Source organism: Coregonus clupeaformis, chromosome 40, assembly GCF_020615455.1.
Source record: "Coregonus clupeaformis isolate EN_2021a chromosome 40, ASM2061545v1, whole genome shotgun sequence".
In the NCBI taxonomy this organism is placed as follows: Eukaryota; Metazoa; Chordata; class Actinopteri; order Salmoniformes; family Salmonidae; genus Coregonus; species Coregonus clupeaformis.
Window position 1 is genome coordinate 19,764,917 of NC_059231.1, and position 22,695 is coordinate 19,787,611.

The 22,695-nt window shown below is 46.1% G+C and overlaps 1 protein-coding gene across 1 annotated transcript in view; it reads right to left on the reverse strand.

Annotated features, from left to right (window-relative positions):
- Positions 1–22,695, reverse strand: part of LOC121554922 (DNA-binding protein SATB2-like) — a 102,010-nt gene that overhangs the window by 20,008 nt on the left and 59,307 nt on the right. Inside the window, exons 7-9 of the mRNA XM_045212029.1 lie at positions 4,188–4,238; positions 3,494–4,077; positions 2,654–2,866 (exon numbers count right to left, since the gene is read on the reverse strand). Of these exons, the coding sequence (XP_045067964.1) occupies positions 2,654–2,866; positions 3,494–4,077; positions 4,188–4,238 (848 nt within the window). The remainder of the gene's footprint in view (positions 1–2,653; positions 2,867–3,493; positions 4,078–4,187; positions 4,239–22,695) is intronic.

Below are 22,695 nucleotides of genomic sequence, written 5' to 3' on the forward strand. Positions count from 1 at the left end.
ACCAATAGTAACATCACAGACACACCAATACTAACATCACAGACACACCAATACTAACATCACACACACACCAATACTAACATCACAGACACACCAATACTAACATCACAGACACCAACCAATACTAACATTACAGACACCAACCAATACTAACATCACAGACACCAACCAATACTAACATTACAGACACCAACCAATACTAACATCACAGACACCAACCAATACTAACATCACAGACAACAACCAATACTAACATTACAGACACCAACCAATACTAACATCACAGACACCAACCAATACTAACATTACAGACACCAACCAATACTAACATTACAGACACCAACCAATACAAACATCACAGACACACACCAATACTAACATCACAGACACCAACCAATACTAACATTACAGACACCAACCAATACTAACAGCACAGACACCAACCAATACTAACATCACAGACACCAACCAATACTAACATCACAGACACACCAATACTAACATCACAGACACACCAATACTAACATCACAGACACACCAATACTAACATCACAGACACACCAATACTAACATCACAGACACACCAATACTAACATCACAGACACACCAATACTAACATCACAGACACACCAATACTAACATTACAGACACACCAATACTAACATTACAGACACACCAATAATAACATCACAGACACACCAATACTAACATCACAGACACCAACCAATACTAACATCACAGACACCAACCAATACTAACATTACAGACACACCAATACTAACATCACAGACACACCAATACTAACATCACAGACACACCAATACTAACACCACAGACACACCAATACTAACATCACAGACACCAACCAATACTAACATTACAGACACCAACCAATACTAACATTACAGACACCAACCAATACTAACATTACAGACACCAACCAATACTAACATCACAGACACCAACCAATACTAACATCACAGACACCAACCAATACTAACATCACAGACAACAACCAATACTAACATTACAGACACCAACCAATACTAACATCACAGACACCAACCAATACTAACATTACAGACACCAACCAATACTAACATTACAGATACCAACCAATACTAACATTACATACACCAACCAATACTAACATCACAGACACCAACAAATACTAACATTACAGACACCAACCAATACTAACATTACAGACACCAACCAATACTAACATTACAGACACACCAATACTAACAGCACAGACACACTAATACTAACATCACAGACACACCAACCAATACTAACATCACAGACACACCAATACTAACATCACAGACACACCAATACTAACATTACAGACACCAACCAATACTAACATTAAGACACCAACCAATACTAACATCACAGACACACCAACACTAACATCACAGACACACCAATACTAACATTACAGACACACCAATACTAACATCACAGACACACCAATACCAACATCACAGACAAACCAATACTAACATCACAGACACACCAATACTAACATCACAGACACACCAATACTAACATCACAGACACACCAATACTAACATTACAGACACACCAACCAATACTAACATTACAGACACACCAACACTAACATCACAGACACACCAATACTAACATCACAGACACACCAATACTAACATCACAGACACACCAATACTAACATCACAGACACACCAACATCCCAGACACACCAACCAATACTAACATCACAGACACACCAACCAATACTAACATCACAGACACACCAATACTAACATCACTGACACACCAACCAATACTAACATCACAGACACACCAACCAATACTAACATCACAGACACACCAATAATAACATCACAGACACACCAATACTAACATTACAGACACACCAATACTAACATGACAGACACACCAACCAATACTAACATCCCAGACACACCAACCAATACTAACATCACAGACACACCAATACTAACATCACAGACACACCAATACTAACATCACAGACACACCAATACTAACATCACAGACACACCAACACTAACATCACAGACACACCAATACTAACATCACAGACACACCAATACTAACATTACAGACACACCAATACTAACATCACAGACACCAACCAATACTAACATTACAGACACCAACCAATACTAACATCACAGACACACCAACCAATACTAACATCACAGACACACCAATACTAACATCACAGACACACCAACCAATACTAACATCACAGACACACCAATAATAACATCACAGACACACCAATACTAACATTACAGACACACCAATACTTACATCACAGACACACCAACCAATACTAACATCACAGACACAACAACCAATACTAACATTACAGACACACCAATACTAACATCACAGACACCAACCAATACTAACATTACAGACACCAACCAATACTAACATTACAGACACCAACCAAAGCAAATTCAAAGAAAACTTTCCAACCGCCAGACGAAAATTAAAGCACAAAGACAACACGAACCATCAATGAGACATAAAGACAGACAGACATCTACAGTCAACCAGACACACACAGGCCCTGCTGTAGGGGAGTTTTGTGGCGAGTGTCTAAGGTCGTTTTGGAAGTCGGTGGGTGGGGTACCTGTGACAGGCGGGGGCCCCCGGGGCTAGAGGTAGGGGTAGGGGGCAGGCCGATAGGGGGGTTGATGCTGCGCTCGCGCTCCTCCTGGTAAATACGATCTCTATCCCCCTCAGGGAGGTTGAGGAAGTTCTGCATGGCTTTGAGGTTGACCAGGAGGGACTGAGAGGCAGATCGAGGGTCCTCCTCCTTCCGCAGGATCTCCGACAGCAGGCCCTGGTGCGTGCACACACACATGCGCACACACACAAACACAAACACACACACACACGCCGTAAAAGTATACTTTTAGAATGAGTGACTTGCAGCTTGCATACACACAAGTATGCAGACACACACACACACACTCTCTTCACCTGCTCTAAAGCAATAACCTCCCACCCCCTCATGTGGGCTCCATATTGGCTCTAATGGGGTGTGACTGTATGAATGCAGCAGGTGTGTGCACTGCTGGGAGGGCGGAGGAGGAAACTGAACTGGAGCGGGGGAACACAGCAAGCTGTCGCACCAGATTACCTCACTCATAATACTACACAGAGAGATGAAACTGAAACTGGCTGAAACCCAGAGGAGAAACCAAATCTTAGAAAAATTGCTGCTAATTTGTCTCAAAGTCATCCCAATATTCCAAATATAACACTATTGTCTTGAATGGGACATCAGCCTTGATATTCCTTCCATCCTCTCACCCTGTGTCTTCAGTCCTTTACCCCTGCCCTGCCCTGCCCTGTGTGTGGCTATGCACTTTGTGGGTTTCCTGAGCTGTGTTCTGTTAAAGGCCATCCAAGTATGGTTACCTGTGTTCTGTTAACTGTATTACCTGTGTTCTGTTAGTCTGGTTACCTGTGTTCTGTTGAAGGCCACACGGGCGAACACAGCTTGTGAGACACTGGCCCTCTTCAATTCGTCCCTGACGTGCTGGTAGATATCAAAGGAGACCTCCGCAGCAGACGGGTTGTTCCCAGGGTCCCCAGGGGCACCTGCCTTGGAGGGGCGAGGGATGGGAGGGTGGTTGAGGAAGTGCTGGTTGAGGGCCTGTGGGTGCTGGTGGGCTAGCAGGCGGCTAACAGCTAGCTGCTGGTTGATGAGGTGAGCCATGGCTAGCTGCTGTCGAACCAGCTGAGGGCTGAGCTGGGGGGAGAGAAGCCCGCCTGGGCCGAGGAAAGGCTGAAGGGAGGTTGGAGGGCCGGGAGGGGGGACCTGGCCACGTAGAGGGGGGCTGTGGTGGTGCTGGCCGTGGGGCGAGGGGGGGTGTTGTTGTTGGGGTTGTTGTTGGGGGGGTTGGGAGGGGTTTTGGGGGTCTCCGGACCCACCCTTGAGGAGAGCACCTCCACCTCCTCCGAGGTGGCTGAGCTGGACCAGGCTGGCCAGGTGGGGAGAGGGACGCTGGCCCAGGACACAGAAGTCTGCCAGACTGTCTCTCTCTACTGGGAAAGGAAAGGAAGGAGGGAAGATGACTGTGGTGCTGGTCTAACACCACGGGACAAATCCTAACTTCAGTTAACCAGAAAAACAGTACAAACAATAGATTTGTCACCTTTGATTTCAGAATGTTCTCTTCCTGGCCACATCTTCTCCAGATAGTCTCCTAGGAAACGAGAGAGAGAGCGATAGGGTGAGAGGCAACACCTCACAACACACACATATACACATTACTCTCCTCTACACCTATCTGCACTCCTCGACCATGACTGACAGGACAGCCAGCCAATGGGTGATCACCCATTACTCTCCTCTACACCTATCTGCATTCCTCGACCATGACGGACAGGACAGCCAGCCAATGGGTGATCACGCATTACTCTCCTCTACACCTATCTGCACTCCTCGACTATGACTGACAGGACAGCCAGCCAACGGGTGATCACCCCTTTACTCTCTAGGTAATCTTGGTTACCCAGAAGGAAAATACTTGCGAAAGTTGTCAATGCCTGAATCTGTCCATGAGAGATTACTCTCTGGGTCCACATCTGGAGGCTAGCGAGCATACAGCGTGTGTTTTTCCCTGCCAGGCAGAGACCAGAACTAATAGTGGAGTGGCTGTGTAACCCAACACTGCATCATCTCACTCTGTCAGACAACCGCTGCCTCCCTCCACATCACTTTATTCTCCTCTGCTCTTTCTGTATTAGGGGTGTAGGCATGGTAATTATAGAGCTATGGGAGGGTGTGTGTGTGTGGGGGGTTCCCAAGCAGGCTGTGTGATGGATGGGCAGATGGAGAGACAGACAGACAGACTGGGGAGTGGAGGGGAGAGTAGTCTGTGTGGAACTGTGAAGCAGGCATGTGTTGTACTGTAGGACCCCCTGTGGTTGTGGTTACACTGAAGAGTCTGTGTGAAGGGGATGTCAGTTAACAGGCAACACTGAAGAGACTGTGTGAAGGGGATGTCAGTTAACAGGCAACAATGAAGAATCTGTGTGAAGGCGATGTCAGTTGACAGGCAACACTGAAGAGTCTGTGTGAAGGGATGTCAGTTAACAGGCAACACTGAAGAGTCTGTGTGAAGGGGACGTCAGATAACAGGCAACACTGAAGAGTATGTGTGAAGGGATGTCAGTTAACAGGCAACACTGAAGAGTCTGTGTGAAGGGGATGTCAGTTAACAGGCAACACTGAAGAGTGTGTGTGAAGGTAATGTCAGTTAACAGGCAACACTGAAGAGTCTGTGTGAACGGATGTCAGTTAACAGGCAACACTGAATAGTCTGTGTGAAGGGATGTCAGTTCACAGGCAACAATGAAGAATCTGTGGGAAGGGGATGTCAGTTAACAGGCAACACTAAGAGTCTGTGTGAAGGGGATGTCAGTTAACAGGAAACACTGAAGAGTCTGTGTGAAGGGGACGTCAGTTAACAGGCAACACTGAAGAGTTTGTGTGAAGGGATGTCAGTTAACAGGCAACACTGAAGAGTCTGTGTGAAAGGGATGTCAGTTAACAGGCAACAATGAAGAGTCTTTGTGAATGGATGTCAGTTAACAGGCAACACTAAAGAGTCTGTGTGAAGGGGATGTCAGTTAACAGGCAACACTGAAGAGTCTGTGTGAAGGGAATGTCAGTTAACAGGCAACACTGAAGAGTCTGTGTGAACGGATGTCAGTCAACAGGCAACACTGAAGAGTCTGTGTGAAGGGGACGTCAGTTAACAGGCAAGGCTTAAGAGTCTGTGTGAAGGGATGTCAGTTAACAGGCAACACTGAAGAGTATGTGTGAAGTGGATGTCAGTTAACAGGCAACACTGAAGAGTCTGTGTGAAGGGGATGTCAGTTAACAGGCAACACTGAAGAGTCTGTGTGAAGGGATGTCAGTTAACAGGCAACACTGAAGAGTCTGTGTGAAGGGGATGTCAGTTAACAGGCAACACTGAAGAGTCTGTATGAACGGATGTCAGTTAACAGGCAACACTGAAGAGTCTGTGTGAAGGGGATGTCAGTTAACAGGCAACACTGAAGAGTTTGTGTGAAGGGATGTCAGTTAACAGGCAACACTGAAGAGTCTGTGTGAAGGGATGTCAGTTAACAGGCAACACTGAAGAGTCTGTGTGAACGGATGTCAGTTAACAGGCAACACTGAAGAGTCTGTGTGAAGGGGATGTCAGTTAACAGGCAACACTGAAGAGTTTGTGTGAAGGGATGTCAGTTAACAGGCAACACTGAAGAGTCTGTGTGAAGGGGATGTCAGTTAATAGGCTACACTGAAGAGTCTGGGTGAAGGGGATGTCAGTCAACAGGCAACACTGAAGAGTCTGTGTGAAGGGGATGTCAGTTAACAGGCAACACTAAGAGTCTGTGTGAAGTGGATGTCAGTTAACAGGAAACACTGAAGAGTCTGTGTGAAGGGGATGTCAGTTAACAGGCAACACGGAAGAGTCTGTGTGAAGGGAATGTCAGTTAACAGGCAACACTGAAGAGTATGTGTGAAGGGATGTCAGTTAACAGGCAACACTGAAGAGTCTGTGTGAAGGGGATGTCAGTTAACAGGCAACACTGAAGAGTGTGTGTGAAGGTAATGTCAGTTAACAGGCAACACTGAAGAGTCTGTGTGAACGGATGTCAGTTAACAGGCAACACTGAAGAGTCTGTGTGAAGGGATGTCAGTTAACAGGCAACAATGAAGAATCTGTGGGAAGGGGATGTCAGTTAACAGGCAACACTAAGAGTCTGTGTGAAGGGGATGTCAGTTAACAGGAAACACTGAAGAGTCTGTGTGAAGGGGATGTCAGTTAACAGGCAACACTGAAGAGTCTGTGTGAAAGGGATGTCAGTTAACAGGCAACAATGAAGAGTCTTTGTGAATGGATGTCAGTTAACAGGCAACACTAAAGAGTCTGTGTGAAGGGGATGTCAGTTAACAGGCAACACTGAAGAGTCTGTGTGAAGGGAATGTCAGTTAACAGGCAACACTGAAGAGTCTGTGTGAACGGATGTCAGTCAACAGGCAACACTGAAGAGTCTGTGTGAAGGGGACGTCAGTTAACAGGCAAGGCTTAAGAGTCTGTGTGAAGGGATGTCAGTTAACAGGCAACACTGAAGAGTATGTGTGAAGTGGATGTCAGTTAACAGGCAACACTGAAGAGTCTGTGTGAAGGGGATGTCAGTTAACAGGCAACACTGAATAGTCTGTGTGAAGGGATGTCAGTTAACAGGCAACACTGAAGAGTCTGTGTGAAGGGGATGTCAGTTAACAGGCAACACTGAAGAGTCTGTATGAACGGATGTCAGTTAACAGGCAACACTGAAGAGTCTGTGTGAAGGGGATGTCAGTTAACAGGCAACACTGAAGAGTTTGTGTGAAGGGATGTCAGTTAACAGGCAACACTGAAGAGTCTGTGTGAAGGGGATGTCAGTTAACAGGCAACACTGAAGAGTCTGTGTGAAGGGATGTCAGTTAACAGGCAACACTGAAGAGTCTGTGTGAAGGGGATGTCAGTTAACAGGCAACACTGAAGAGTCTGTATGAACGGATGTCAGTTAACAGGCAACACTGAAGAGTCGTGTGAAGGGGATGTCAGTTAACAGGCAACACTGAAGAGTTTGTGTGAAGGGATGTCAGTTAACAGGCAACACTGAAGAGTCTGTGTGAAGGGGATGTCAGTTAATAGGCTACACTGAAGAGTCTGGGTGAAGGGGATGTCAGTCAACAGGCAACACTGAAGAGTCTGTGTGAAGGGGATGTCAGTTAACAGGCAACACTAAGAGTCTGTGTGAAGTGGATGTCAGTTAACAGGAAACACTGAAGAGTCTGTGTGAAGGGGATGTCAGTTAACAGGCAACACGGAAGAGGCTGTGTGAAGGGAATGTCAGTTAACAGGCAACACTGAAGGGTCTGTGTGAAGGGGATGTCAGTTAACAGGCAAGGCTTAAGAGTCTGTGTGAAGGGATGTCAGTTAACAGGCAACACTGAAGAGTATGTGTGAAGTGGATGTCAGTTAACAGGCAACACTGAAGAGTCTGTGTGAAGGGGATGTCAGTTAACAGGCAACACTGAAGAGTCTGTGTGAAGGGGATGTCAGTTAACAGGCAACACTGAAGAGTCTGTGTGAAGGGGATGTCAGTTAACAGGCAACACTGAAGAGTCTGTATGAACGGATGTCAGTTAACAGGCAACACTGAAGAGTCTGTGTGAAGGGGATGTCAGTTAACAGGCAACACTGAAGAGTTTGTGTGAAGGGATGTCAGTTAACAGGCAACGCTGAAGAGTCTGTGTGAACGGATGTCAGTTAACAGGCAACACTGAAGAGTCTGTGTGAAGGGGATGTCAGTTAATAGGCTACACTGAAGAGTCTGGGTGAAGGGGATGTCAGTCAACAGGCAACACTGAAGAGTCTGTGTGAACGGATGTCAGTTAACAGGCAACACTGAAGAGTCTGTGTGAAGGGGATGTCAGTTAACAGGCAACACTGAAGAGTCTGTGTGAAGGGGATGTTAGTTAAAAGGCAACACTGAATAATCTGTGTGAATGGATGTCAGTAAACTGGCAACACTGAAGAGTCTGTGTGAAGGGGATGTCAGATTAACAGGCAACACTGAAGAGTCTCTGTGAAGGGGATGTCAGTTAACAGGCAACAATGAAGAATCTGTGTGAAGGGGATGTCAGTTAACAGGCAACACTAAGAGTATGTGTGAAGGGGATGTCAGTTAACAGGAAACACTGAAGAGTCTGTGTGAAGGGGAAGTCAGTTAACAGGCAACACTGAAGAGTCTGTGTGAAGGGGATGTCAGTTAACAGGCAACACTGAAGAGTCTGTGTGAAGGGATGTCAGTTAACAGGCAACACTGAAGAGTCTGTGTGAAGGGGATGTCAGTTAACAGGCAACACTGAAGAGTCTGTGTGAAGGGGATGTCAGGTTACAGGCAACACTGAAGAGTCTGTGTGTACGGATTTCAGTTGACAGGCAACAATGAAGATTCTGTGTGAAGGGGATGTCAGTTAACAGGCAACACTAAGAGTCTGTGTGAAGGGGATGTCAGTTAACAGGCAACACTGAAGAGTCTGTAAGAAGGGAATGTCAGTTAACAGGCAACACTGAAGGGTCTGTGTGAACGGATGTCAGTTAACAGGCAACACTGAAGAGTCTGTGTGAAGGGGATGTCAGTTAATAGGCTACACTGAAGAGTCTGGGTGAAGGGGATGTCAGTCAACAGGCAACACTGAAGAGTCTGTGTGAACGGATGTCAGTTAACAGGCAACACTGAAGAGTCTGTGTGAAGGGGATGTCAGTTAACAGGCAACACTGAAGAGTCTGTGTGAAGGGGATGTTAGTTAAAAGGCAACACTGAAGAATCTGTGTGAATGGATGTCAGTAAACTGGCAACACTGAAGAGTCTGTGTGAAGGGGATGTCAGATTAACAGGCAACACTGAAGAGTCTCTGTGAAGGGGATGTCAGTTAACAGGCAACAATGAAGAATCTGTGTGAAGGGGATGTCAGTTAACAGGCAACACTAAGAGTATGTGTGAAGGGGATGTCAGTTAACAGGAAACACTGAAGAGTCTGTGTGAAGGGGAAGTCAGTTAACAGGCAACACTGAAGAGTCTGTGTGAAGGGGATGTCAGTTAACAGGCAACACTGAAGAGTCTGTGTGAAGGGATGTCAGTTAACAGGCAACACTGAAGAGTCTGTGTGAAGGGGATGTCAGTTAACATGCAACACTGAAGAGTCTGTGTGAAGGGGATGTCAGGTTACAGGCAACACTGAAGAGTCTGTGTGTACGGATTTCAGTTGACAGGCAACAATGAAGAATCTGTGTGAAGGGGATGTCAGTTAACAGGCAACACTAAGAGTCTGTGTGAAGGGGATGTCAGTTAACAGGCAACACTGAAGAGTCTGTAAGAAGGGAATGTCAGTTAACAGGCTACACTGAAGAGTGTGTGTGAACGGATGTCAGTTAACAGGCAACACTGAAGAGTCTGTGTGAAGTGGATGTCAGTTAACAGGCAACACTGAAGAGTATGTGTGAAGGGATGTCAGTTAACAGGCAACACTGAAGAGTCTGTGTGAAGGGGATGTCAGTAAACAGGCAACACTGAAGAGTCTGTATGAACGGATGTCAGTTAACAGGCAACACTGAAGAGTCTGTGTGAAGGGGATGTCAAATTAACAGGCAACACTGAAGAGTCTGTGTGAAGGGGATGTCAGTTAACAGGCAACAATGAATAATCTGTGTGAAGGGGACGTCAGTTAACAGGCAACACTAAGAGTCTGTGTGAATGGGATGTCAGTTAACAGGAAAAACTGAAGAGTCTGTGTGAAGGGGACGTCAGTTAACAGGCAACACTGAAGAGTCTGTGTGAAGGGGATGTCAGTTAACAGGCAACACTGAAGAGTTTGTGTGAAGGGATGTCAGTTAACATGCAACACTGAAGAGTCTGTGTGAAGGGGATGTCAGTTAATAAGCAACACTGAAGAGTCTGTGTGAAGGGGATGTCAGTCAACAGGCAACAATGAAGAGTCTGTGTGAAGGGGATGTCAGTTAACAGGCACCACTGAAGAGTCTGTGTGAAGGGATGTCAGTTAACAGGCAACACTGAAGAGTCTGTGTGAAGGGGATGTCAGTTAACAGGCAACACTGAAGAGTCTGTGTGAAGGGGACGTCAGTTAACAGACAACACTGAAGAGTCTGTGTGAAGGGATGTCAGTTAACAGGCAACACTGAAGAGTCTGTGTGAAGGGAATGTCAGGTTACAGGCAACACTGAAGAGTCTGTGTGAACGGATTTCAGTTAACAGGCAACAATGAAGAATCTGTGTGAAGGGGATGTCAGTTAACAGGCAACACTAAGAGTCTGTGTGAAGTGGATGTCAGTTAACAGGAAACACTGAAGAGTCTGTGTGAAGGGGATGTCAGTTAACAGGCAACACGGAAGAGGCTGTGTGAAGGGAATGTCAGTTAACAGGCAACACTGAAGGGTCTGTGTGAAGGGGATGTCAGTTAACAGGCAAGGCTTAAGAGTCTGTGTGAAGGGATGTCAGTTAACAGGCAACACTGAAGAGTATGTGTGAAGTGGATGTCAGTTAACAGGCAACACTGAAGAGTCTGTGTGAAGGGGATGTCAGTTAACAGGCAACACTGAAGAGTCTGTGTGAAGGGATGTCAGTTAACAGGCAACACTGAAGAGTCTGTGTGAAGGGATGTCAGTTAACAGGCAACACTGAAGAGTCTGTATGAACGGATGTCAGTTAACAGGCAACACTGAAGAGTCTGTGTGAAGGGGATGTCAGTTAACAGGCAACACTGAAGAGTTTGTGTGAAGGGATGTCAGTTAACAGGCAACGCTGAAGAGTCTGTGTGAACGGATGTCAGTTAACAGGCAACACTGAAGAGTCTGTGTGAAGGGGATGTCAGTTAATAGGCTACACTGAAGAGTCTGGGTGAAGGGGATGTCAGTCAACAGGCAACACTGAAGAGTCTGTGTGAAGGGGATGTCAGTTAACAGGCAACACTAAGAGTCTGTGTGAAGTGGATGTCAGTTAACAGGAAACACTGAAGAGTCTGTGTGAAGGGGATGTCAGTTAACAGGCAACACGGAAGAGGCTGTGTGAAGGGAATGTCAGTTAACAGGCAACACTGAAGGGTCTGTGTGAAGGGGATGTCAGTTAACAGGCAAGGCTTAAGAGTCTGTGTGAAGGGATGTCAGTTAACAGGCAACACTGAAGAGTATGTGTGAAATGGATGTCAGTTAACAGGCAACACTGCAGAGTCTGTGTGAAGGGGATGTCAGTTAACAGGCAACACTGAAGAGTCTGTGTGAAGGGATGTCAGTTAACAGGCAACACTGAAGAGTCTGTGTGAAGGGGATGTCAGTTAACAGGCAACACTGAAGAGTCTGTATGAACGGATGTCAGTTAACAGGCAACACTGAAGAGTCTGTGTGAAGGGGATGTCAGTTAACAGGCAACACTGAAGAGTCTGTATGAACGGATGTCAGTTAACAGGCAACACTGAAGAGTCTGTGTGAAGGGGATGTCAGTTAACAGGCAACACTGAAGAGTTTGTGTGAAGGGATGTCAGTTAACATGCAACACTGAAGAGTCTGTGTGAAGGGGATGTCAGTTAATAAGCAACACTGAAGAGTCTGTGTGAAGGGGATGTCAGTCAACAGGCAACAATGAAGAGTCTGTGTGAAGGGGATGTCAGTTAACAGGCACCACTGAAGAGTCTGTGTGAAGGGATGTCAGTTAACAGGCAACACTGAAGAGTCTGTGTGAAGGGGATGTCAGTTAACAGGCAACACTGAAGAGTCTGTGTGAAGGGGACGTCAGTTAACAGGCAACACTGAAGAGTCTGTGTGAAGGGATGTCAGTTAACAGGCAACACTGAAGAGTCTGTGTGAAGGGAATGTCAGGTTACAGGCAACACTGAAGAGTCTGTGTGAACGGATTTCAGTTAACAGGCAACAATGAAGAATCTGTGTGAAGGGGATGTCAGTTAACAGGCAACACTAAGAGTCTGTGTGAAGTGGATGTCAGTAAACAGGAAACACTGAAGAGTCTGTGTGAAGGGGATGTCAGTTAACAGGCAACACGGAAGAGGCTGTGTGAAGGGAATGTCAGTTAACAGGCAACACTGAAGAGTATGTGTGAAGGGATGTCAGTTAACAGGCAACACTGAAGAGTCTGTGTGAAGGGGATGTCAGTAAACAGGCAACACTGAAGAGTCTGTATGAACGGATGTCAGTTAACAGGCAACACTGAAGAGTCTGTGTGAAGGGGATGTCAGTTAACAGGCAACACTGAAGAGTCTGTGTGAAGGGATGTCAGTTAACAGGCAACACTGAAGAGTCTGTGTGAAGGGGATGTCAGTTAACAGGCAACACTGAAGAGTCTGTATGAACGGATGTCAGTTAACAGGCAACACTGAAGAGTCTGTGTGAAGGGGATGTCAGTTAACAGGCAACACTGAAGAGTTCGTGTGAAGGGATGTCAGTTAACATGCAACGCTGAAGAGTCTGTGTGAACGGATGTCAGTTAACAGGCAACACTGAAGAGTCTGTGTGAAGGGGATGTCAGTTAATAGGCTACACTGAAGAGTCTGGGTGAAGGGGATGTCAGTCAACAGGCAACACTGAAGAGTCTGTGTGAACGGATGTCAGTTAACAGGCAACACTGAAGAGTCTGTGTGAAGGGGATGTCAGTTAACAGGCAACACTGAAGAGTCTGTGTGAAGGGGATGTTAGTTAAAAGGCAACACTGAAGAATCTGTGTGAATGGATGTCAGTAAACTGGCAACACTGAAGAGTCTGTGTGAAGGGGATGTCAGATTAACAGGCAACACTGAAGAGTCTCTGTGAAGGGGATGTCAGTTAACAGGCAACAATGAAAAATCTGTGTGAAGGGGATGTCAGTTAACAGGCAACACTAAGAGTATGTGTGAAGGGGATGTCAGTTAACAGGCAACACTGAAGAGTCTGTGTGAAGGGGATGTCAGTTAACAGGCAACACTGAAGAGTCTGTGTGAAGGGATGTCAGTTAACAGGCAACACTGAAGAGTCTGTGTGAAGGGGATGTCAGTTAACAGGCAACACTGAAGAGTCTGTGTGAAGGGGATGTCAGGTTACAGGCAACACTGAAGAGTCTGTGTGTACGGATTTCAGTTGACAGGCAACAATGAAGAATCTGTGTGAAGGGGATGTCAGTTAACAGGCAACACTAAGAGTCTGTGTGAAGGGGATGTCAGTTAACAGGCAACACTGAAGAGTCTGTAAGAAGGGAATGTCAGTTAACAGGCAACACTGAAGGGTCTGTGTGAAGGGGATGTCAGTTAACAGGCAAGACTTAAGAGTCTGTGTGATGGGATGTCAGTTAACAGGCAACACTGAAGAGTCTGTGTGAAGTGGATGTCAGTTAACAGGCAACACTGAAGAGTATGTGTGAAGGGATGTCAGTTAACAGGCAACACTGAAGAGTCTGTGTGAAGGGGATGTCAGTAAACAGGCAACACTGAAGAGTCTGTATGAATGGATGTCAGTTAACAGGCAACACTGAAGAGTCTGTGTGAAGGGGATGTCAGTTAACAGGCAACACTGAAGAGTTTGTGTGAAGGGATGTCAGTTAACAGGCTACACTGAAGAGTGTGTGTGAACGGATGTCAGTTAACAGGCAACACTGAAGAGTCTGTGTGAAGGGGATGTCAGTTAATAGGCAACACTGAAGAGTCTGTGTGAAGGGGATGTCAGTCAACAGGAAACACTGAAGAGTCTGTGTGAAGGGGATGTCAGTTAACAGGCAACACTGAATAATCTGTGTGAATGGATGGCAGTAAACAGGCAACACTGAAGAGTCTGTGTGAAGGGGATGTCAAATTAACAGGCAACACTGAAGAGTCTGTGTGAAGGGGATGTCAGTTAACAGGCAACAATGAATAATCTGTGTGAAGGGGACGTCAGTTAACAGGCAACACTAAGAGTCTGTGTGAATGGGATGTCAGTTAACAGGAAAAACTGAAGAGTCTGTGTGAAGGGGACGTCAGTTAACAGGCAACACTGAAGAGTCTGTGTGAAGGGGATGTCAGTTAACAGGCAACACTGAAGAGTTTGTGTGAAGGGATGTCAGTTAACATGCAACACTGAAGAGTCTGTGTGAAGGGGATGTCAGTTAATAAGCAACACTGAAGAGTCTGTGTGAAGGGGATGTCAGTCAACAGGCAACAATGAAGAGTCTGTGTGAAGGGGATGTCAGTTAACAGGCACCACTGAAGAGTCTGTGTGAAGGGATGTCAGTTAACAGGCAACACTGAAGAGTCTGTGTGAAGGGGATGTCATTTAACAGGCAACACTGAAGAGTCTGTGTGAAGGGGACGTCAGTTAACAGGCAACACTGAAGAGTCTGTGTGAAGGGATGTCAGTTAACAGGCAACACTGAAGAGTCTGTGTGAAGGGAATGTCAGGTTACAGGCAACACTGAAGAGTCTGTGTGAAGGGGATGTTAGTTAAAAGGCAACACTGAAGAATCTGTGTGAATGGATGTCAGTAAACTGGCAACACTGAAGAGTCTGTGTGAAGGGGATGTCAGATTAACAGGCAACACTGAAGAGTCTCTGTGAAGGGGATGTCAGTTAACAGGCAACAATGAAAAATCTGTGTGAAGGGGATGTCAGTTAACAGGCAACACTAAGAGTATGTGTGAAGGGGATGTCAGTTAACAGGCAACACTGAAGAGTCTGTGTGAAGGGGATGTCAGTTAACAGGCAACACTGAAGAGTCTGTGTGAAGGGATGTCAGTTAACAGGCAACACTGAAGAGTCTGTGTGAAGGGGATGTCAGTTAACAGGCAACACTGAAGAGTCTGTGTGAAGGGGATGTCAGGTTACAGGCAACACTGAAGAGTCTGTGTGTACGGATTTCAGTTGACAGGCAACAATGAAGAATCTGTGTGAAGGGGATGTCAGTTAACAGGCAACACTAAGAGTCTGTGTGAAGGGGATGTCAGTTAACAGGCAACACTGAAGAGTCTGTAAGAAGGGAATGTCAGTTAACAGGCAACACTGAAGGGTCTGTGTGAAGGGGATGTCAGTTAACAGGCAAGACTTAAGAGTCTGTGTGATGGGATGTCAGTTAACAGGCAACACTGAAGAGTCTGTGTGAAGTGGATGTCAGTTAACAGGCAACACTGAAGAGTATGTGTGAAGGGATGTCAGTTAACAGGCAACACTGAAGAGTCTGTGTGAAGGGGATGTCAGTAAACAGGCAACACTGAAGAGTCTGTATGAACGGATGTCAGTTAACAGGCAACACTGAAGAGTCTGTGTGAAGGGGATGTCAGTTAACAGGCAACACTGAAGAGTTTGTGTGAAGGGATGTCAGTTAACAGGCTACACTGAAGAGTGTGTGTGAACGGATGTCAGTTAACAGGCAACACTGAAGAGTCTGTGTGAAGGGGATGTCAGTTAATAGGCAACACTGAAGAGTCTGTGTGAAGGGGATGTCAGTCAACAGGAAACACTGAAGAGTCTGTGTGAAGGGGATGTCAGTTAACAGGCAACACTGAATAATCTGTGTGAATGGATGGCAGTAAACAGGCAACACTGAAGAGTCTGTGTGAAGGGGATGTCAAATTAACAGGCAACACTGAAGAGTCTGTGTGAAGGGGATGTCAGTTAACAGGCAACAATGAATAATCTGTGTGAAGGGGACGTCAGTTAACAGGCAACACTAAGAGTCTGTGTGAATGGGATGTCAGTTGACAGGAAAAACTGAAGAGTCTGTGTGAAGGGGACGTCAGTTAACAGGCAACACTGAAGAGTCTGTGTGAAGGGGATGTCAGTTAACAGGCAACACTGAAGAGTTTGTGTGAAGGGATGTCAGTTAACATGCAACACTGAAGAGTCTGTGTGAAGGGGATGTCAGTTAATAAGCAACACTGAAGAGTCTGTGTGAAGGGGATGTCAGTCAACAGGCAACAATGAAGAGTCTGTGTGAAGGGGATGTCAGTTAACAGGCACCACTGAAGAGTCTGTGTGAAGGGATGTCAGTTAACAGGCAACACTGAAGAGTCTGTGTGAAGGGGATGTCAGTTAACAGGCAACACTGAAGAGTCTGTGTGAAGGGGACGTCAGTTAACAGGCAACACTGAAGAGTCTGTGTGAAGGGATGTCAGTTAACAGGCAACACTGAAGAGTCTGTGTGAAGGGAATGTCAGGTTACAGGCAACACTGAAGAGTCTGTGTGAACGGATTTCAGTTAACAGGCAACAATGAAGAATCTGTGTGAAGGGGATGTCAGTTAACAGGCAACACTAAGAGTCTGTGTGAAGTGGATGTCAGTTAACAGGAAACACTGAAGAGTCTGTGTGAAGGGGATGTCAGTTAACAGGCAACACGGAAGAGGCTGTGTGAAGGGAATGTCAGTCAACAGGCAACACTGAAGGGTCTGTGTGAAGGGGATGTCAGTTAATAGGCAAGGCTTAAGAGTCTGTGTGAAGGGATGTCAGTTAACAGGCAACACTGAAGAGTATGTGTGAAGTGGATGTCAGTTAACAGGCAACACTGAAGAGTCTGTGTGAAGGGGATGTCAGTTAACAGGCAACACTGAAGAGTCTGTGTGAAGGGATGTCAGTTAACAGGCAACACTGAAGAGTCTGTGTGAAGGGGATGTCAGTTAACAGGCAACACTGAAGAGTCTGTATGAACGGATGTCAGTTAACAGGCAACACTGAAGAGTCTGTGTGAAGGGGATGTCAGTTAACAGGCAACACTGAAGAGTTCGTGTGAAGGGATGTCAGTTAACAGGCAACGCTGAAGAGTCTGTGTGAACGGATGTCAGTTAACAGGCAACACTGAAGAGTCTGTGTGAAGGGGATGTCAGTTAATAGGCTACACTGAAGAGTCTGGGTGAAGGGGATGTCAGTCAACAGGCAACACTGAAGAGTCTGTGTGAAGGGGATGTCAGTTAACAGGCAACACTAAGAGTCTGTGTGAAGTGGATGTCAGTTAACAGGAAACACTGAAGAGTCTGTGTGAAGGGGATGTCAGTTAACAGGCAACACGGAAGAGGCTGTGTGAAGGGAATGTCAGTTAACAGGCAACACTGAAGGGTCTGTGTGAAGGGGATGTCAGTTAACAGGCAAGGCTTAAGAGTCTGTGTGAAGGGATGTCAGTTAACAGGCAACACTGAAGAGTATGTGTGAAATGGATGTCAGTTAACAGGCAACACTGCAGAGTCTGTGTGAAGGGGATGTCAGTTAACAGGCAACACTGAAGAGTCTGTGTGAAGGGGATGTCAGTTAACAGGCAACACTGAAGAGTCTGTGTGAAGGGATGTCAGTTAACAGGCAACACTGAAGAGTCTGTGTGAAGGGGATGTCAGTTAACAGGCAACACTGAAGAGTCTGTATGAACGGATGTCAGTTAACAGGCAACACTGAAGAGTCTGTGTGAAGGGGATGTCAGTTAACAGGCAACACTGAAGAGTCTGTATGAACGGATGTCAGTTAACAGGCAACACTGAAGAGTCTGTGTGAAGGGGATGTCAGTTAACAGGCAACACTGAAGAGTTTGTGTGAAGGGATGTCAGTTAACATGCAACACTGAAGAGTCTGTGTGAAGGGGATGTCAGTTAATAAGCAACACTGAAGAGTCTGTGTGAAGGGGATGTCAGTCAACAGGCAACAATGAAGAGTCTGTGTGAAGGGGATGTCAGTTAACAGGCACCACTGAAGAGTCTGTGTGAAGGGATGTCAGTTAACAGGCAACACTGAAGAGTCTGTGTGAAGGGGATGTCAGTTAACAGGCAACACTGAAGAGTCTGTGTGAAGGGGACGTCAGTTAACAGGCAACACTGAAGAGTCTGTGTGAAGGGATGTCAGTTAACAGGCAACACTGAAGAGTCTGTGTGAAGGGAATGTCAGGTTACAGGCAACACTGAAGAGTCTGTGTGAACGGATTTCAGTTAACAGGCAACAATGAAGAATCTGTGTGAAGGGGATGTCAGTTAACAGGCAACACTAAGAGTCTGTGTGAAGTGGATGTCAGTTAACAGGAAACACTGAAGAGTCTGTGTGAAGGGGATGTCAGTTAACAGGCAACACGGAAGAGGCTGTGTGAAGGGAATGTCAGTTAACAGGCAACACTGAAGAGTATGTGTGAAGGGATGTCAGTTAACAGGCAACACTGAAGAGTCTGTGTGAAGGGGATGTCAGTAAACAGGCAACACTGAAGAGTCTGTATGAACGGATGTCAGTTAACAGGCAACACTGAAGAGTCTGTGTGAAGGGGATGTCAGTTAACAGGCAACACTGAAGAGTCTGTGTGAAGGGATGTCAGTTAACAGGCAACACTGAAGAGTCTGTGTGAAGGGGATGTCAGTTAACAGGCAACACTGAAGAGTCTGTATGAACGGATGTCAGTTAACAGGCAACACTGAAGAGTCTGTGTGAAGGGGATGTCAGTTAACAGGCAACACTGAAGAGTTTGTGTGAAGGGATGTCAGTTAACATGCAACGCTGAAGAGTCTGTGTGAACGGATGTCAGTTAACAGGCAACACTGAAGAGTCTGTGTGAAGGGGATGTCAGTTAATAGGCTACACTGAAGAGTCTGGGTGAAGGGGATGTCAGTCAACAGGCAACACTGAAGAGTCTGTGTGAACGGATGTCAGTTAACAGGCAACACTGAAGAGTCTGTGTGAAGGGGATGTCAGTTAACAGGCAACACTGAAGAGTCTGTGTGAAGGGGATGTTAGTTAAAAGGCAACACTGAAGAATCTGTGTGAATGGATGTCAGTAAACTGGCAACACTGAAGAGTCTGTGTGAAGGGGATGTCAGATTAACAGGCAACACTGAAGAGTCTCTGTGAAGGGGATGTCAGTTAACAGGCAACAATGAAGAATCTGTGTGAAGGGGATGTCAGTTAACAGGCAACACTAAGAGTATGTGTGAAGGGGATGTCAGTTAACAGGCAACACTGAAGAGTCTGTGTGAAGGGGATGTCAGTTAACAGGCAACACTGAAGAGTCTGTGTGAAGGGGACGTCAGTTAACAGGCAACACTGAAGAGTCTGTGTGAAGGGATGTCAGTTAACAGGCAACACTGAAGAGTCTGTGTGAAGGGAATGTCAGGTTACAGGCAACACTGAAGAGTCTGTGTGAACGGATTTCAGTTAACAGGCAACAATGAAGAATCTGTGTGAAGGGGATGTCAGTTAACAGGCAACACTAAGAGTCTGTGTGAAGTGGATGTCAGTTAACAGGAAACACTGAAGAGTCTGTGTGAAGGGGATGTCAGTTAACAGGCAACACGGAAGAGGCTGTGTGAAGGGAATGTCAGTCAACAGGCAACACTGAAGGGTCTGTGTGAAGGGGATGTCAGTTAACAGGCAAGGCTTAAGAGTCTGTGTGAAGGGATGTCAGTTAACAGGCAACACTGAAGAGTATGTGTGAAGTGGATGTCAGTTAACAGGCAACACTGAAGAGTCTGTGTGAAGGGGATGTCAGTTAACAGGCAACACTGAAGAGTCTGTGTGAAGGGATGTCAGTTAACAGGCAACACTGAAGAGTCTGTGTGAAGGGGATGTCAGTTAACAGGCAACACTGAAGAGTCTGTATGAACGGATGTCAGTTAACAGGCAACACTGAAGAGTCTGTGTGAAGGGGATGTCAGTTAACAGGCAACACTGAAGAGTTTGTGTGAAGGGATGTCAGTTAACAGGCAACGCTGAAGAGTCTGTGTGAACGGATGTCAGTTAACAGGCAACACTGAAGAGTCTGTGTGAAGGGGATGTCAGTTAATAGGCTACACTGAAGAGTCTGGGTGAAGGGGATGTCAGTCAACAGGCAACACTGAAGAGTCTGTGTGAAGGGGATGTCAGTTAACAGGCAACACTAAGAGTCTGTGTGAAGTGGATGTCAGTTAACAGGAAACACTGAAGAGTCTGTGTGAAGGGGATGTCAGTTAACAGGCAACACGGAAGAGGCTGTGTGAAGGGAATGTCAGTTAACAGGCAACACTGAAGGGTCTGTGTGAAGGGGATGTCAGTTAACAGGCAAGGCTTAAGAGTCTGTGTGAAGGGATGTCAGTTAACAGGCAACACTGAAGAGTATGTGTGAAATGGATGTCAGTTAACAGGCAACACTGCAGAGTCTGTGTGAAGGGGATGTCAGTTAACAGGCAACACTGAAGAGTCTGTGTGAAGGGGATGTCAGTTAACAGGCAACACTGAAGAGTCTGTGTGAAGGGATGTCAGTTAACAGGCAACACTGAAGAGTCTGTGTGAAGGGGATGTCAGTTAACAGGCAACACTGAAGAGTCTGTATGAACGGATGTCAGTTAACAGGCAACACTGAAGAGTCTGTGTGAAGGGGATGTCAGTTAACAGGCAACACTGAAGAGTCTGTATGAACGGATGTCAGTTAACAGGCAACACTGAAGAGTCTGTGTGAAGGGGATGTCAGTTAACAGGCAACACTGAAGAGTTTGTGTGAAGGGATGTCAGTTAACATGCAACACTGAAGAGTCTGTGTGAAGGGGATGTCAGTTAATAAGCAACACTGAAGAGTCTGTGTGAAGGGGATGTCAGTCAACAGGCAACAATGAAGAGTCTGTGTGAAGGGGATGTCAGTTAACAGGCACCACTGAAGAGTCTGTGTGAAGGGATGTCAGTTAACAGGCAACACTGAAGAGTCTGTGTGAAGGGGATGTCAGTTAACAGGCAACACTGAAGAGTCTGTGTGAAGGGGACGTCAGTTAACAGGCAACACTGAAGAGTCTGTGTGAAGGGATGTCAGTTAACAGGCAACACTGAAGAGTCTGTGTGAAGGGAATGTCAGGTTACAGGCAACACTGAAGAGTCTGTGTGAACGGATTTCAGTTAACAGGCAACAATGAAGAATCTGTGTGAAGGGGATGTCAGTTAACAGGCAACACTAAGAGTCTGTGTGAAGTGGATGTCAGTTAACAGGAAACACTGAAGAGTCTGTGTGAAGGGGATGTCAGTTAACAGGCAACACGGAAGAGGCTGTGTGAAGGGAATGTCAGTTAACAGGCAACACTGAAGAGTATGTGTGAAGGGATGTCAGTTAACAGGCAACACTGAAGAGTCTGTGTGAAGGGGATGTCAGTAAACAGGCAACACTGAAGAGTCTGTATGAACGGATGTCAGTTAACAGGCAACACTGAAGAGTCTGTGTGAAGGGGATGTCAGTTAACAGGCAACACTGAAGAGTCTGTGTGAAGGGATGTCAGTTAACAGGCAACACTGAAGAGTCTGTGTGAAGGGGATGTCAGTTAACAGGCAACACTGAAGAGTCTGTATGAACGGATGTCAGTTAACAGGCAACACTGAAGAGTCTGTGTGAAGGGGATGTCAGTTAACAGGCAACACTGAAGAGTTTGTGTGAAGGGATGTCAGTTAACATGCAACGCTGAAGAGTCTGTGTGAACGGATGTCAGTTAACAGGCAACACTGAAGAGTCTGTGTGAAGGGGATGTCAGTTAATAGGCTACACTGAAGAGTCTGGGTGAAGGGGATGTCAGTCAACAGGCAACACTGAAGAGTCTGTGTGAACGGATGTCAGTTAACAGGCAACACTGAAGAGTCTGTGTGAAGGGGATGTCAGTTAACAGGCAACACTGAAGAGTCTGTGTGAAGGGGATGTTAGTTAAAAGGCAACACTGAAGAATCTGTGTGAATGGATGTCAGTAAACTGGCAACACTGAAGAGTCTGTGTGAAGGGGATGTCAGATTAACAGGCAACACTGAAGAGTCTCTGTGAAGGGGATGTCAGTTAACAGGCAACAATGAAGAATCTGTGTGAAGGGGATGTCAGTTAACAGGCAACACTAAGAGTATGTGTGAAGGGGATGTCAGTTAACAGGAAACACTGAAGAGTCTGTGTGAAGGGGAAGTCAGTTAACAGGCAACACTGAAGAGTCTGTGTGAAGGGGATGTCAGTTAACAGGCAACACTGAAGAGTCTGTGTGAAGGGATGTCAGTTAACAGGCAACACTGAAGAGTCTGTGTGAAGGGGATGTCAGTTAACAGGCAACACTGAAGAGTCTGTGTGAAGGGGATGTCAGGTTACAGGCAACACTGAAGAGTCTGTGTGTACGGATTTCA